Source organism: Pinus tabuliformis, chromosome 7 (genome assembly GCF_031772625.1).
Source record: "Pinus tabuliformis cultivar Carrire ecotype Pingquan chromosome 7, CPIR1, whole genome shotgun sequence".
Lineage (NCBI taxonomy): Eukaryota > Viridiplantae > Streptophyta > Pinopsida > Pinales > Pinaceae > Pinus > Pinus tabuliformis.
In genome coordinates, this window is record NC_142293.1 from 554,274,618 (window position 1) to 554,291,915 (window position 17,298).

General features: G+C 39.6%; 1 protein-coding gene across 1 annotated transcript in view; it reads left to right on the forward strand.

Moving 5' to 3' along the window:
• TIM50 (Haloacid dehalogenase-like hydrolase (HAD) superfamily protein) overlaps positions 1-17,298 on the forward strand; it is a 216,090-nt gene that overhangs the window by 60,175 nt on the left and 138,617 nt on the right. Inside the window, exons 2-3 of the mRNA XM_089458470.1 lie at positions 1,646-1,734; positions 2,186-2,222. Coding sequence (XP_089314596.1) covers positions 1,646-1,734; positions 2,186-2,222 — 126 coding nt within the window. The remainder of the gene's footprint in view (positions 1-1,645; positions 1,735-2,185; positions 2,223-17,298) is intronic.

A 17,298-nucleotide genomic window follows, 5' to 3' on the forward strand; every position in this document is an offset into this window, starting at 1 on the left:
TATGTCCCAGGATAATCTTGCACAATTTCGGCCTCAGAAGCTGTTTAGATGATGACGTTCAACCTCAGGAGGTATTTCAGCCTACTTCAGATGGTTCTTCTCTGCCACAGGATGATCTCGCAGGTATTTGGCCTCAATGCTTCGATCTGCTCCATGATTTGGCCTCTGTTTTGCCTCAGATCAACTTGTGACACTTCTAGCTTAAGGAGGAATTCGGATGCCTTGTCTCAGGTTCTCCACCAAATACTCTGTTATTCTTCAGATAGATAAATTTCCCGGCTTGCCAGAACAGAATAGAAATGATAAAATAGGTTTACTAACTAGGGTGGAATCTTTCACCACCGAAATTAGTAGGAGAAATGGGGTCTTAAAACCTTCAGAGCCACAACTCAAGAAAACAGATGTATTAGATCTAATTCGATGATGATCATTTGATTTCATCTCCCCTCTATTTATAGATTTTTCCATGGGCTCTCAAATGTGAGGGGTTGTGAGTGCAACCCCCAATTTTGGGTCTTTTTGGCCCAGCTGACCCAATTTTCGCACAATGTTGCCCCAACATTGGAAAAATTGGGTTTTTTCTACTGACATGTTATACATAGTTCAGGTTGTCAAATTCAACTGCTTGGAATAATATTTCTAGGTTGGGTATCTAAATTAGATCATTGCTAAATATTCAGATGGCTGGGTTGGAAATCATATGCGCATTTCAAGAAGTTGATCCCTGGCCACAAATAAGGTTGAGTAGGATGATTTGAAAGACGCAGGGTGAAACAGGCCTCCAAAGTTACATTGCAGTCCTCAAAGCATAAAAACTGACATGTACAGCATTACACTGGCATGTGAAAACCTGTATAATGCAATCAGCAAGTCAGTTGCTATTCTGAGAAAATCAGTTGTTACACTCAGAAACTTATCTGTACTTGGCAAAATCATTATATGCCATGGTTCTCAGCAGGTCTGGTGTTCATCTAGTGGCACTCTTCGCCTTTGAAACTCAGCTTTCTTCCTTAAAAGCTGATAGACTTGACGATGGCTTTGATGCCATCTTAGATTTGTCAGAGCACACAAGGCATATGATTAAAGAAATGATTTTGAATCATTTGCATTTGTTTGCATTGCACAATACCATATATTTCAGTCTACAATATAAAACTGGTTGCTGAAGATAAGATAATCTTCAGCTTTTCCCAAAATAGATTGCCCAGTCTTAAAATAGTTTTTATAGCTTTTCTTGCATGTGTATAACTTTTCTACTCCTGTGCGTGTACTTTTTTGACTTTTCTATTGTTGAAAAGTCATATCTATATGAAAATGAGTATGAAATATTCTAATAGATTTGATAGAAACCAAAGGAGAGGTTGATGCTTTGGATAATGAGCAAATTGCAATAAACTAGCATTCAATATTTTTGTGTGTCATAGCCAATCAGGATGCCTTGCTGCTTTTTTGTATACATATTCTTCTGATAAGAATAAAAGTTTCGAGGCAAAAATCATTGTCTGTGGATAGAAAGATCCATTCATATATTTTGTTGAAGAAGTAGCATTGTTTGGACTTATCGAAGTTATTCTTAATTTGGAAAAGATAATTTATGTACCAAGTACAGTTTTTGACTTTCGACTCGTTGGATATTGCATTGCAGCATATACAACAGAAGAAATAGAGCAGATGACAGCATCTATGCGAAATTCATCAACTTACACTGTACCTGATGATGCCTCTGCGCTAGATGTGAGCAAGTGGCAGTGTGCCTTTTGATGAGATGTTTTATCCCATTGCTCTGTTATTGGAATCATAAAAAAATCATCCTCTGAATTTAGTCACCAAGGATTATCCAATCAGGATAAATTGTGAACTGTTCACATGTTCTCATATTCTTTATAGTAATGTAGGAATGTTATATTGTATTGAACGTATATGTTGGCAGACACACACACACACACACATATATACAGACATGTAAGTATATGTATGTATGCATGTACATACACACACACATATAGGTATGTGTGTATGTATATGGGAAAGTACATCGAAATTTGAACATCGGAGCCATTTCATTTGTTTGTTGGGGAAAGTTTTTTGGTAATCTCCTACTAAAACTTCATTTTGGTAATTTCACACTTAAACATCATTAGAAATATAGTTAACAAAGCTGTGTTATTGTCTTTGTATTTAACAGAGGGTTCGTGGCTTCCTTTACTCAACAACCATGGCAGGTAACTAAACCTACTTGCTCACAATATTTCAAGACGTTTTAGTTATGCTGATACTTATATTTATGACTGGCTGTTTTGGTAGAATCGTTGACAAAGTGCAGATAGTGACTAGCCCTTTGCTTTCAAGTCGGTACAGAGAAATTTTTGTTGTTGCATCTTATAAAGAAATTATAATATTGTACATGCAAAGCAGTCTTTTTTCTTGTAGCTCTAGGCTTTTGTTTTGCAGGAATCTATTTAGAAAAGGTTAATAGTAAATATTGCATCCTTTTATACATTTATGTGCGAGGGGTGTTTAATCTACAAAGGCATGTGCCTTGAAATTCATAAAAATAGGCTTATGTTGAATGGATAGTTGGTGCTTAGCATTGAGTGTATTTGATGGTTTTCTCTTTCCTTGAACTTCTAGAAGCAGCATCCAACATTCAGAAACTTGTCATTGCTGACTAGGCATTTTATTTTTGTTGGTTACAACGTCAATAGTAAAGTAGCTAAAACTAGTTTTGCTGAATTGGATGGTTCATATTTTGTTGAACTTCAAGCTAAGCACTGGACGTTGAATCAATTTATATGTATTACGGATTGATTTTGTCCGTTGTTTTTCAATGCAAATGATCTCCTGTTATACCATGTAGCTTGTTACAACTTCCAACCCAACCAAGGTATGTTGCCTAGGTCAGAAAAGGGTTAAAGAGGCAAGAAATTGGTCACCAAAGAATGCATATGTCAGTTGACCTTAATTGGGGTGTCAAGGGCCTCACTGAGCAATTGACAAGTTTCAACTTTCAATCATAAATTTATACATGTATGTGCAAGGGGTGTTCAATGTACAAAAGTATTTGTCCTGAAATTCATAAAAATGGGCTTAGGATGAACGGATAGTTGGTGCTTAACATTGGGTCTATTTGGTGGTTTTCTCTTTCCTTGAATTTGTAGCAGGAGTATCCATTATTCAGAAGCTTGTCATTGCTGACTAAGCATTTTATTTTCCTTGGTGACAACATCTCCAATAAATCAGCTAAAATTAGTTTTGCTGAATTGGATGATTCACTTTTGATCGAACTCCAAGCTAAGCACTGGATGTTGAATCAATTTATATGTATTATGGAAAGTTTTTGTCCATGTTTTGCATCCAAATGAACTCCTATTATACCATGTAGCTTGTTACAAGTTGCAACCAAATCAAAGGGTGCTAACTCTGTCAGAAGAAGGTTAAAGAGACCAGAAATTAGTCACCAAATAATGCAAAAACCAATTGAAATGGGGTGTCAAGTGCCTCACTCAGCAGTTCACAAGTTTCAACCATAACCTTATACATTGTAGAATCCTTGGGTAATTTTTGACCTAGGGTTTCAGGTATCAAGGGTTTCCAATAAAATTTATTTTGCTCATTCAATGGTGAAACCGACAACTCATTCAATAATTCAGTATTATATGATCCACACTAATTATCATTGCCCATTTAACAACAGCTATATCACTGTTCATTCAGCAACGATGTCAGTGTTCCTTTATACATGTAGTGAAACTCAGCCAATCAACAATGAGTTCCAAGTTCAACAGAAAGTAACCAATGACCTGATCTGTCTGTGCACAGTTAGTATTCTTTTGTGAATTCTGGTCAGAAAACTAATTAGAATAACCTCAATGCGAATCTGCTAAGCTAATGCCGAGTTCCAAGATCTGTGGATTCCACCTTCTAATCACCTCAGGAAGTTCCTCTGCAACCTGCCTCAGGGCCTGTATTATCTGTGGAAGATTCTGATCTGCACCAGTCTTTTAACCAATTCACCAAACAAGCTTCAAGAGGGTTCAACTTCTACAAGGGAGACTTCTGTTATGTTCCAGGATCCTCAGACTGCTTCAGGAGAAAGATACGGTTGAGACTCAGGAGTATCTTTGCACCACATCAACCTCGGAATGTTTCCTCAGAGAAATTCGGGTGACCTGCCTCAGATGACTTTCAGTGCCTCAGGTTTCGACCTGCGGCTACAGGAGACCTCAGCTATCTTAGGAAACCTCATCAATTTGCCTCAGAGAACTCGGGTTACCCGCCTCAGATGATCTCGGGGTGCCTCAGGCGTTGACCTGGGCTACAAGAGACCTCAGCTGTCTCAGGAAGAATCATTATCTGCCTCAGAGAAATCACGACTTATTCTGTCACAATAGGGTTTTGGTTTCCTTCGAGAATTTGAGGAGCTTCCAGATAATTTGTTAACCCTTGCCTCAGATTTCTTTCCCATAAATTGCTGTCCTTCAGAACGATGAATTCCCTGTTTTGCCAGAACAAAGAAATAGTTACTAGGTAGGGTGGGATCACCTCCACCGAAATTAGTCCAAGGAGAAATGGGGTCTTAAACCCCTCAGAGCCTCAGGCTCAAAGAAAAAACAGAGACAAATAATCCAATCCAATGATGCCTCGAATGAATATAAGCCTCTTGTATTTATAGATTTCCTTGAGGGGATTTTTCTCCTTATTTAATTTAGTGGGGTTCACAACAAACCCCAACTTTGTGTTTTTGCCCCAATTGCCCAAAACTTTCCACCTGTTGCCCAAGCATTGGGAATTTTGGGATTTTGCCCTTTATCCAAGGCTATAGCCTACGGGGATTGATAGGCTATTTCGTCCCTTGGGCCAATTAATCCCTTGGGGACATTACAGTCCCCCATTCCTGACATTGCTTGTCCCCAAGCAATGACAAATCTGGGTGCTGCAACTTTTTCTCATCAACCCTTGAACATGAAAAATTGCCTTCAAACTTCACAGTTACCATTCCAAACATACCAGCACTGCGAGATGTCATTTCGTCCATTAGAGGTTGCATTCTACTGCCTGCACCCATATCTTCATTAGTTACTTGAAAGTGGTGATCCTTATATGCTTCAAATCCTGCACTTCCATGAGGCACAAACTTCACCGGTTCCAATCTGCGAAATTTATGCTGCCAATATACAATCCAATCAATTCCTCTATCAAAGATTTCAGCAATGTGCAGGATACATCTTTCTCCTTGTTCTGTAGTAGTCAAATGACCCATTATGTCTTCAGTTAGACTACCACCTTGCTCTACAATTTTCCAAGAAAATCTTCCAACAGAATTTCCATGAAGTTTCCTCATAACAATCTCCCAAAGCAGTCCAGGATGCAGAAAAACAAGGAAAAGTGATCCAGAGCATAGATAGCAGTTATTATTTTCAACCTCATGCATTTGGATAGTACAAGATATGGGGAGATCATATATGTTCCTTATGACCTCAAGGAGTGATCTATCTGAAATCTGATGCAAAGACCTATTTGCAGGTGAGGTTACTTTGCACCCTTCATTACACACAATATTGGAGTAACACCTAGGAGAGAAACTTGTCGATAGTGAACCCACCATATTCTGCATTGTACCCTCAAGTCTGCTAGCATATAAACTATGCTTCACACCAAGATAGACTTCGTAGATAATGGACTTCCTTAGGTTCAAAATCATGCTTGGTAAAGATGCCACAGTCTTGTTTGACCCCACTTGTTCAACAGCAGGCCAGTCAGCATATGAAATATTGGTGTTGGCTGGATATTGTGTCTGCATGCCAGTTTGTCTTGTGTTCCTTTCTTCCCTTGTTGCTGCAATTAAATTCTCATTGTCTATGCAATCCTTGTCTTGAGGGCGAGATTTTATTGTGACTTCAGCTGGTTTGTTATGTGTAGCTCTAACGAGCTTCTCCTTGAGCGTAGATTCAGGGACAAAATATATCTCATCTTTGTAGAAGATGATTTCGTCTTCCACCTTGTACCTGTCATCATGAATGAATCCATCCAATATTTCGCAAGCAAATTTATTCTTGGAGTATTCTACTAAGAGATGGGCTCTCCAATCTCTCAAGAATGTGTCATGTTCAGCATGCCTGACCTCATTAGATTGTAAGCTGTTATGTGTAGTTCCACAAGCTGACATGCAAGTGACTTCTCCTTGTTTGGGTATGACCTCCATTTGCTGGGTTGTGATAATGCGGGGACTGTTGAAATTTGTAACTAGGTTTGGTCTTCATAATTATCTTTGTACTTATATCAATGTATACTTCTTGTAAAAAGAAAAAGAAGAAAAAGAAAAATTTATTATTATTATTATTTTTCTAGATAAGCATGTTCTTCATGCTTCTAGGGTTTCTTGAGTCAATAAGAAATTTTGTCATGAGTCAAAGTCCCTTTCGAGCAATTTGTAATCAAAAGAAAATATTATTTTTGAGTCTAGAAGAGTCTTTGTGACCCCCAAGACCAAGTTGACCCTTCTAGAAGAAGTCAGCCTAGGAGAGGCCTATTCGACCACATGAAAAGGATATATAAAGGAAGAGACTTCGTCCTCATTAATACACTCACTCAACAAGTTTGATCTCCAAGCAAGAAAAGAAGAAACGAAGAAAAGGAGTGGTTCTCTCTATAATTAACCACTGTCAAAGGAATTCAGATCCTTCTTATGATCACAGTGACAACGAGGGAGAATGGTCTTTGTATAGACCACAGTTCGATTTCTTTGAGATAGTTACAATTCCGTATAATGAAGAACCTATAGCTCGGTAGTATGCCACAATGATTCAATATACATTACAACAAAGAAGTATTCGATGCCTCTCAGAAAGAAGATAACTAGTATGTGACTAGCCCTTAGTATTGAAGAAGGCCTCAGTATTATCTCAGACATAAGGATTTGGTTCTACTGTTGAAGGAAGAAGAGCATTACTGTGATCTCAGTTTGATATAACTACAATGATCTCATATGATGCAAGATCTAAAGAAGAAGAAACCGAGAAAGAGTAATCGATAAGATGGAAGAGGACTTGTGGCTTGGTCTTGGAGTGACTAATAGGTCAAGGGTCTTGGTCTTGGTATTTGTCAATTGGAATCTCTATAAGAAGAATTTTATGTGGGTTTTCCTCTCAAAGAGTGAGAGGTTTTGGCCCTGGCTTATAGCCTACATGCTGTGTCTCTTGTCTATTTATGTGTATGCATTGGTTATTGTTTGATGAAGAAGAACACTAATAATCTAACATGAAGAAGATCCTAATCTAAACAAGTAAAAAACATTCACAAGCAGTCACTAATAGAAAAGAAATTACTTAATACTAATGCCCCAGATTTCTTAACATGGTGTCGGAGCTCAGGTGCTGAAGTCAAAGAAAGGGCATCTAATCAAAGAGACATTCAAGGATCGAGTTTCAAGAAAGACATCAAAGCAAGTTGAAGGTTATCAAAGCAAAAGATCAAGATTTACATTGAAGAATCAAACCCTAGATCGAAGAAGCAGTCTACAACAACAAGAGATTTTGATTCTATAGTTGTCATGAAAAGACCACAAAGAGCCTCATCAAGTTATCTACAAAGCAAGGTAGCTTGAAGAACTTTAAAGTTGGCAATCACATCATCTTGGAGAGAATTGAAATCTTAGAAGCATTTATGGTCTACACTACAAGAGAAGTCAAAGTATCTTGAAAGCTATAAGGCATTATCATCATCTCCAAAGCTATAAGGCAAGTTCCCTCTTATTGAAGCAAGGATCCTATCCTTGTCCTTGAAGAAGATCATCCAAGGAAGCAACAATATATCTTCTTCAACCATCATCAAAGTGATCAAGTAGAAGAGTTCATCTTCACTTGTCAAGTATCTTTCATTCTTTAATTAAATTTGGTAAAATGACTTCATATTTGCAAGGAGATCTATAAGCTGGTTGGGTCATCGAAATTCCTTGCATGAAAAAGGAGGATAGGCATAGTCCTCTAAGAAGGTGAAGTCATTGAACATATCATAAGTTCTCCTCTGAATTCATGGAAAGGGATTCTTATGAAAGATCCCCTCATATAGCAATATTGGAGATATCAAAGAGATGTAAAAACTCGTAAGAATACTCTCTGAAGATGCGCTAAAGAAGGTCACATGACTTAGATTTGATCTACACAAAAATTAAAGGTATCAAAGGATGAAGGATATCTTCATAAGATCTCATCTACGAGATCTGGGAGAGATGATAAGAAGATAATCATCATTGATCTAAAATGCACTAACTGATGAACAAGGTAACAGATATCCATGGGGATAAGAAAGTTACCTCATTCGACAACTTGTGGTTTCTATGCAAGATAGAAGAAGACAAGTTGAGGGCAAAAGTGTTGAAGGTTAAAGAACTCAAACATTTGTTAGAAGGAAAGAAAGTTTGAAAAAGATTTTGGTCCTCAGAAAAGAAAGGAGCATAGCTGAGAATCAATGCCATGGATATAAAATATATGGACATTACATAAAATATTATCTTAAAGGGACAATATTAAAAGAAGAAAAGAAGCCCATATCATCGAAGAAGTGGAGGAAGCTGAAAAGAAGAAGTCCAAGAAAAGAGAAAGTAAGAGATCTCTACCATGTCTAAGATATTCTCCCTCATGAAGGGTCTTGACATAGCTTCTAAATCTTATGTTATAGGATATGGCTATAATAAATAATAAGATGCATCGTGGCATCATGGAAGCATTAGGAACAAGAGCTCGTGACATCACCATAGGAAACATGAAGGATGTCTGATATTCAACTTTGAAGGATATAGCTCTTGGTGACCTCATTGAAAGATCGAAGGAAGAAGTCATCCAGGACAAGTCTCATCATACATCAGTTTAAAAGGGAAACATTTGCTAAATAAGGATATGCGAGATGGAATCCTCATTAGAGGATTCACTGATCTAGAGAGGAAGCAAGTGTTTCATCACGAACTTCAACTTGTGGAGTTCATGGGATAATGGTATGATGACATGAGAGATGAAGCAGATCAAGGGGTTGAAGATATTTTCAATCAAGGAAGCTGCTGAAAGAAGCCTAGATGACCTAAAGGTAAATAAGGTATGTATGCTTGTATTTAATATTATAAAGTCATGTCATATGGTTGCAGGTAACAAGGATCAATACTTCTATTTTGAAGTATGATCAAAGGAAAGGAATCTCTTCCTATGAAAGAATGTCAGAAGGCAAGATTCACACTAGATGAAATCAACATATGTCCTCATATGAAGTATGAGGTGGTTGACTTAATGTTTTAAAACTCCGACTCCAACTCCGATTCGGCTGAGGGTCGACTCCGACTCCGACTCCGACTCGGTATCAATTTCAATGACTTGGTCGTTGTAAAAAATACATTAAATATTTATTTTTTTTATAAAAAAACCTAGATAACCGGATTCGTCCTATAGGCCCCACGAATCCCGAATCCATCGTGTCCGACACGATTCTCTCGAGATTCGTGTCTAAAAACCATGACACGTCGAATCCGATTGCGTGTCATGATTTTGGCAACGTGTCCTGTTTTCCAGGACTCGCTAGGCGGCAAAAGTGACTTGCACGGGTATGAAAAGGCCGCATTTGGTCATTACAGCCACACATATTTTCATTTGGCAAGCATTTTGGCAGCTTAATGATCAAGTCTAGGCCCTAGTATTGATATGCTATTCATGGTAATGTTAAATTCTTAAAGTAAAAGTGACATTCTCCTTAATCTTCATTTTCATCCTTTTACTTAAATTTTTAACATTACCATGAAATGACTCAGGATGTTTGAGAGTGGTTCCGACCTCTTTGGATTTCATATGGAGAAAGTAGAATTTTAGATTTCATTCAAAATCCAATATCAGTTTTTTAGGATTTTAGGATTGGGGGATTGCAATGTTTCCATTGAATTTTGTCATGTATTAGGGTATGGAACTCGTATTTAATTAAGAGCACCAATCCCTCTATGTACCTTGATGTTAGTGACATTGGTTGTCGAACTCCTGTATCATGACCCTCCTAAAAATGTACGCATCACTGAAATAAAATCTTGACTTGACATGTTATGCTTGTTCTATCTTATGTTAATGCTTAAAGGGTGATATTAATGACAAAGATCCCTATACAGATATAGAGGTAATGACAAAGATACCTCTGGATATTAATGCTTAGAGGGTGATATTAATGGCAAAGATCCTGATTTTCCAACAAGACTAAAAAATTAGACGTTTCTCGTGGTGGCAAGAGGGCCAAGCATAAGAAATAGATAATAGATTGACATGTATTTGAATTTTGTATGTACTATGCATGCTAATAGCTATAGATGAAGATCAATATTTGAAATCAATAAATTTGTATCATTAATTAAAATTTGTGTAAGAAATATCTAAGTTTTAATATATATATATATATATATTTATATATATATTTTAGTACGTGTCTTGTTCCAGGGGGTCAACGTGTCCGAATCCGACACCACGAATTCCGAATCCTATGAATCCTGAATCCCTGTGTCAGGTGACTTAGAAAAAAACATAATTTCAAAGATTTTCATTCATGTTTCCAAACACAGAGCATTAGAATATAGATAGAAGACAACATATGATCAAAGTAGGCTCATGAATATATCCATTATATCAAAATGGCACCCAGTGCACTGTCCAATACATACATGATGATGATATAGAGATCAAAACAAAAACACATAACCAAGGAGGCTAGAAATGGCGTTATCCTCCAAAATAGATTGTAAGTCATCAAGGAATTGATACAAGGGTCCAAGAGTGTTCCTCACTCCAAGAAAGTGCCAAAGTGCATGTGTACATCTTCAAAAGGTGCATCCTCCACCATGATGTCATCTAGGAGAGACCCTATGTCACCCTTTTCAAGCATGTGAGTGACATGGCACCCCTAAGGGTAAGCATTGGCATCAAAGAGGGATGTGCTAGTCCTCCTAAGTCATCAAAATGATAACCAACCTCATCTATGCTTTGAAAGAAGGCACCATCCACCAAAATAGGGTCAAGGCCAGCCAGGGGGCATCTCCAGTCCATTTGGGCATATCATCAAATAGTCTAACGCCCAAGCTTTTAAGTTTAGTGTTTTAGCATTTGGAGGCTCATCAAGGGGTGTAGCATCACGTGGAATCAACTCAAGGCTCGATGCTCATCTTTGGAGGGCCAAGGTTGGGGCCACAAAGTTAGGTTTGCTTTAAGAAAGGGGCAAAGAACCTATTGGAAGGTTTTGAAGAAGAATGAAGCTATCCCTTAAGGAATCTCTACTACATATGTCATACCACCTAAACAAACCTAAGATCAAGCGAGATAAACTTATTTAGGGACAAAAAACCATTAAAGTATCATCATGAAAACCTTGGAGTCCCCCAAAAGCAAAAAAATTTAAAAAAAATCGTTGTTTTTTAATTCACGGGCCGCTGTCATCCAACCCGACCGAGTAGGCTCGGACTTGGCTGGGCCGACCGGGTTATTACCGAACTGGGCGAGTTGTTAGACAACTCGACTGGCTTGATAATAACCCGACCGATTGACCGAACCGGTTCACTGGGCGAGTCGACCCGATGAGGCCTTTACTCGGACAAACTCGGCCGAATCTTAAAACACTGGTTGCAGGCAAGGTCGCGACAATTGTTAGTGGCTTGAAGATCTCACGAATGAGGTGCGACAAAGAGAGGGAGACAGTATGGGTTGTGGGGAAGGTAAGTTGCTAGTGGCCGACAAGCCAATCTCAGTAACCAAAGAGTCGGGTTGTGGTCGACAACCCATAGTAGCACGACCGGCGTGGAAAAGAGTTTGCTACTGAAGGACTTAGCCAAGACATTAAAGTGTAGGCGCACTGCGATGGATCGGGAGGCGATTTTGTGCAGACAGAAGGGAAACGATGTAAAGAGGAGACTCATCGGGGAATTGATAGCGGCCTTGTGAAACAAAAAGAACGTGGCTGATTCCCTTAGTGGGCGTTAGACCTAGTCATAGCCATCGAGAATATTTGTTGTAGCTCATGAGAGTGAGGAGGTGGGCACAGGCTGCAAGACAAAGTGCAAGGGCAATGACGTGACAAAGGCGACGGTCTGGTCGTGAGTGGTTGCAACAACCGTACGAACATGAGGAAACTAGGCTGTAGAGTACAAAGGCTCAGTGCAACAAGTTGTCAGAGGTGATAGTGGTGGAGAGTATGATTAAGGGCAATAGACAAGGTCAGATTGAGTCGCAAAGGAGTGTTGTCGTCTGCAGGTGCCGACAGTGAGCACGAGATGCACAAAGTGCTGGAGTAGGCACTCACAAAAGAGATCACGGTTGAACAGGAGTGGGGTTGGGATGTGATCACCAATAAGCGACAAAGTAGTCGGGCTGGGTGTTGACTAGGCCGTGAAACAAGGTGCGCAGAAGTAAGACCGGATCAACGCTGGTAGAAGCTAGCTATGCTAGACCGAGGAGATTGGTAAACCAAAGTGACCAAAGGAGCTTGGACAACAACCCAAGTTGTGGGTGTAGAGGAGGATTGTGCCAAGGGCAAGGTGCCATGTTGGGCATGATCGAGTAACTGCGAGATGTAGTGGGTAGCAAGGAGTCGCTGGGTACTAGATCTGCTGCGACAGGTTGAGTAGAAGTGTCAGCCAATGTTTTTAAAACCGGAACCGGTGATTGGACCGGTCCACCTAATGAACCGGTTTACCGACTGGAACCGGTGTAACCGAGACTGGTTTGGTCTAAACGAACCGGTTTTAAAAAAATACATTAAATAATTATTTTTTAATGAAACAAAACTATTTTTAAGATGTAAAACCATGATTCCAAGCCAATAGAGACAAAATATGCAAAGTTTGCTCATCTATATACCATGTAAAGGTGAATATATCAAAATGGCACCGAGTGCAATACATATCATCGACAAAATAGCAAAATACATAAGCAATGAGGCTCTAAATGGCCTATAAAGTCCAGAAACAATGCTGCAAGCTATGAGGCCATTGGCCTACTACAAGTCTACAGTGTACACATGATCAATCATCAAGTTCATCACCACTACTAGCCATAGGATCATCATCAGGAGATACATAGACATCATCAGGTTCAGAGTCTGAGGATGCCTCAGCCTGATCTGCAACCTCAGTATCAATGCCACCAATAACAATAGAAGTGGACCTAGTGGAAGCACGAGTTTGTCGACCTGCACGACTAGTGCCTTTCATTGGTTCTTTGGTTTTCCTTGATGCTGCTACTGATCCTGGTTCTGATGCCGCCACATAATCTGCTGCATCCCCTGCTAAAGCCATGTTGATATCAAAATTAGCCTCAAACACAGGATCTTCAGTCTCCTCCACCCATTCTGATGTTGGATCAATATCATCCAACACAATGGGATCTACATTAGGTGTTTTGCTCATCATTTGGTTCCTCCTCAGTCGAAGGTTGTATTGCACGAAAACAAGATCATTTAACCGTTTTTGTTCCAAACGGTTTCTCTTCTTCGTGTGTATGCGCTCAAAAACAGACCAATTGCGCTCACAACCTGAAGCACTGCAAGTTTGACTAAAGACTCTAATTGCAAACCTTTGCAATTGAGGACACTGGCCACCAAATGACTCCCACCATTGTGCTGCAAAGAAAAAGACATTAATTAGTAACTTAGTTTATAATTTGAATTGTAAAGAGCGTAAACAATTTTAACTTGAAAAGAAAAACAAATTGGAAATTGGAATTGCTTACCCGGTTGGTCCACATCTCTGCCATCTTTGCGAAGTTTTTGCCAAAAGTACCACCTGCAATATTGAAAACAGTAAGCTGTCTATGTATTTCCAACTAGTTTGCATGGCTAGGGACCATGCGCTCCAAGCAATCAATCAATCCAGCTCTGACCTCCCCATCATGCAGATCTCCTAGCCGATTTTTATAATGATACTTTGGGTTCAAAAAATACCCAGCTGCATGTATAGGACGATGGAGTTGATTGTTCCATCTGTTATCAATGATCTCCCATATACGGCCATATTTAGCTAACCTGTCCTTGTAAGCTGCCCGTATCTGCTCCTTTGCCTGATCCATAGCCTCATAAATGTAGCCCATGGCCAATCTTTCCCCATCCACCATCCTTAGCACCTTAACAAGGGGCTCGGTAATTTTCACAAGCTCTAGAGACCTTTTCCAAAAATAAGTGTCTAACACTTTCTTTTTGGTGTCTTTTCCATCTGGTCTACGAGCCCACCGAGATTCAGACCATTCTTTAGAGGAAAACATTTTCTTCAAGTTTTATGTTGACCATTGAGACAATGCAACGTGAGGAAGTGAGTTTCAAATCTCGTAATTGTAGGCCTAACAAGCTCTTTGCCCCCAATGTGTTTCCTCATTAGGCTCAATACCCATGAGTGGTTGTAAATGTATTTTGTAATGCACTTGGCATGCTCTACAATGTTTTTTACCCACTCCACTTTGCCTATATCCTCAAGCATGAGGTCTATGCAATGTGTAGCACATGGAGTCCAAAATATGGTCTTATATTTGGTCTCAAGCATCTTTCCAGCAAGAACATAGTTTGAGGCATTATCAATGATGACCTGCACAACATGCTGCTCCCCAACTTCCTGAATAATGTTATCCAAAAGCTCAAATAGAAGGGCTGCATCCTTTACCTTATCAGATGCATCAACTGATTTCAAAAACATGGTTCCTTGAGGGCAAGAAACAAGGAAATTAATGATAGTGCGGTTCTTTCCATCGGTCCATCCATCTGACATGATGGAACAACCTGTTTTGAGCCATGAATCTTTAAACTCAACCAAATACTCATCAATGGAAGATATCTCTTTTTGCAAAAGAGCTCCCCTCAAGTCATGCAGACTAGGGCCTTTGAAGCCTTTTCCTGCAGCTATAACAGAGTCCCACATAGCTTGGTAATAAGGTGAGCGAGCAACATTAAATGGGATATCTGAATCATACCACCATCTAGCAATGTATTGATGAGAAGTTTCTTTGCATTGTCTTTTCCAATGTTGATCCAAAGTGGGTTGAGAACTTGGCTGGGAGGAAGTGGGATTAGAAGAGGCAATGTTGGCAGAAGATGAGAAATAACTTTGGATGTTTGTTCTCTTTGTTCCTTTTGATGGTTGGCCAAAAGAAGGATGAACATAGTGAAAGGGGTCATTGGTGGAAGGGATAGAAGAGGAGTCTTGAATCTCATAATCATCATACCCACTCTCTTTCATGGCTTTTAATAATTTCCTCTTCCTTGCAATGTCATCTTGAATGGCCTTCTCCCTAGCCTTATCCTCATAAAACTTTTCAAGCTTGGAAATGTATTCTGCCCTAATAGGACCTAACAATGCATTTGGTGCATCACATGGCTTTACTCGGCCTCTTATCCTAGCCAAGTGTTGTTTCAACCTAAGAATACCCCCACCTCCAATAGATTTATGGCATAATTTGCATATCATTTTTCCATCAATTACATCACAATGAGCCCATGCACTGTCCTTTCCTTTTGGAGCCATGTTTGCTTGAAATAATAACAATTTGCAAAGAAATCTGCCATTTAAAAAAAAATGCAACTAAGCAACATGGAAAACCAAAGATAAATGTAGGAAAACAAATGCACATGCAAGCTACAAAATTTGATAGCATAGAGCTAGAGAGTTCATAGCATAGATGATAGAAGTGAGAAGTTTATAAATTTATAACACATAAAAAAATTTAATTCATGGACAACAGTCAAATGAGGAATTTTCAAGTGAAAATCCTTACCTGGAAATGCAAACTAGCTTCCTTAGCCTCCTCTTGAAGATGGCAACTCCACTGACAGCTACACACTATCTCCAAAATAGCTCCAACTCCAACTCCAAGATGACTACTTCAGCAAAAGCTCAGCACTCTCTAAGCTCACAAACAAACTCACAAACACTCATAAACACTCCAAATCAGATGTGTGAGACAAATGAGAGTGAGAGGGGCCTTTTAAAGGCTTGGAGAGGGTGTTTTTGGAGGGAAAGCACCCTTAGTTTCCCCCCAAAACCCCTAAAACACAGTCAGCAGGTCGCTTTTTCAGTTGATGGTGGGTGTGCCTCCTAACCGGTCGGTTTAGGACGGAACCGGCCGGTTTGATACAAACTGGTCGGTTAGGACCGGTTTTTTGCAAAAAAAGGAGAAATGGCCCCTCTGACCGGGTTTTTTGGCCGGTTTCGATCGGTGGGCCTGCTAACCGGCCGGTTATACCGGTAACTGGTTAGCAAGGCCGGTTTTGAATACTATGGTGTCAGCAAGGTTTTGTTGACAGAGTAGGTATGAAGGAGAGTACCGACAACCAACAATATTGGCAAAGGTTAGCCCTCAAAGGGAGAGAGGGAGGCCATTCCAGTTGCGGGATTGGTATTAGATTTCACGGGTGTCTCAAGGGACTGGACAGACCCATAGTAGTGCTAGGACTTAGCACAAGAGCAATGGCAAGAAGCATTACAATGACAAAGAACAACAATTAGGAGGCTTTGAAGGTTGAGTAGCTCAAAGGGAATCAACCTTTAGGTTCAAGTAGGGAGGCGTAGCTGACAAATTTCTCCATGTCTGTCAAGACGATTTGTTAGAAGCAGGAGGCTTCGAGGAACAATGCCAAGGGGAATTGGGCTTCTAAGGTCTTTCCAGACTAGGTGGTAGAGAAGGCTTCCAGTTTAGAGGGAGCAACCAAGGCAGCGAAAATAGGTCTAGGATGAAAGACAGTTCCAGGGGGTAGAAGTACCTCCCTCGCTAAGAGGGCGTGTTGATTTTTGTACCTCGACTGGTGCTTCTGCACAGGGCTTGTGTCTAGGCATGCAAAAGTTGCCCACATTATCCTTAGAACACTTGCTCTTGGTTGAGCAAGTTGCTGATATAACCTAGCCTAAGTCTAACTTAGGAAAAAACACATATTAATATGTTGGCTTATTGAGCTAATAGAAACTTGGGAAAAGTAAAGTAATTTGTTTTAGTAAGTTTTAATCTTAGTTGTTGATCTTCGAGTTCGAGACAACAAGGGAGATAGATCCAGATTAGCCGAGGAAGATCGAAGAACAGATCTAGGGCTTGATCAAGTGGATAACTCCAGGTTATTGCTGTATATGTAATTCCTTAGTTGGGCCATTATCCTAGGATCCGAGTCCAAGTAGGTTCAGATTAATTTATTAATGAAGAACTGTTGATTGGACATAAATCTGTGTGTCATATGTGTTTGAGATTGGTTATGTAATTCTACTTCAGCGGAATATTTTGTTAGGATCCTAGTTGTGCATTTATGCAATAAGCTGCTAGGAAT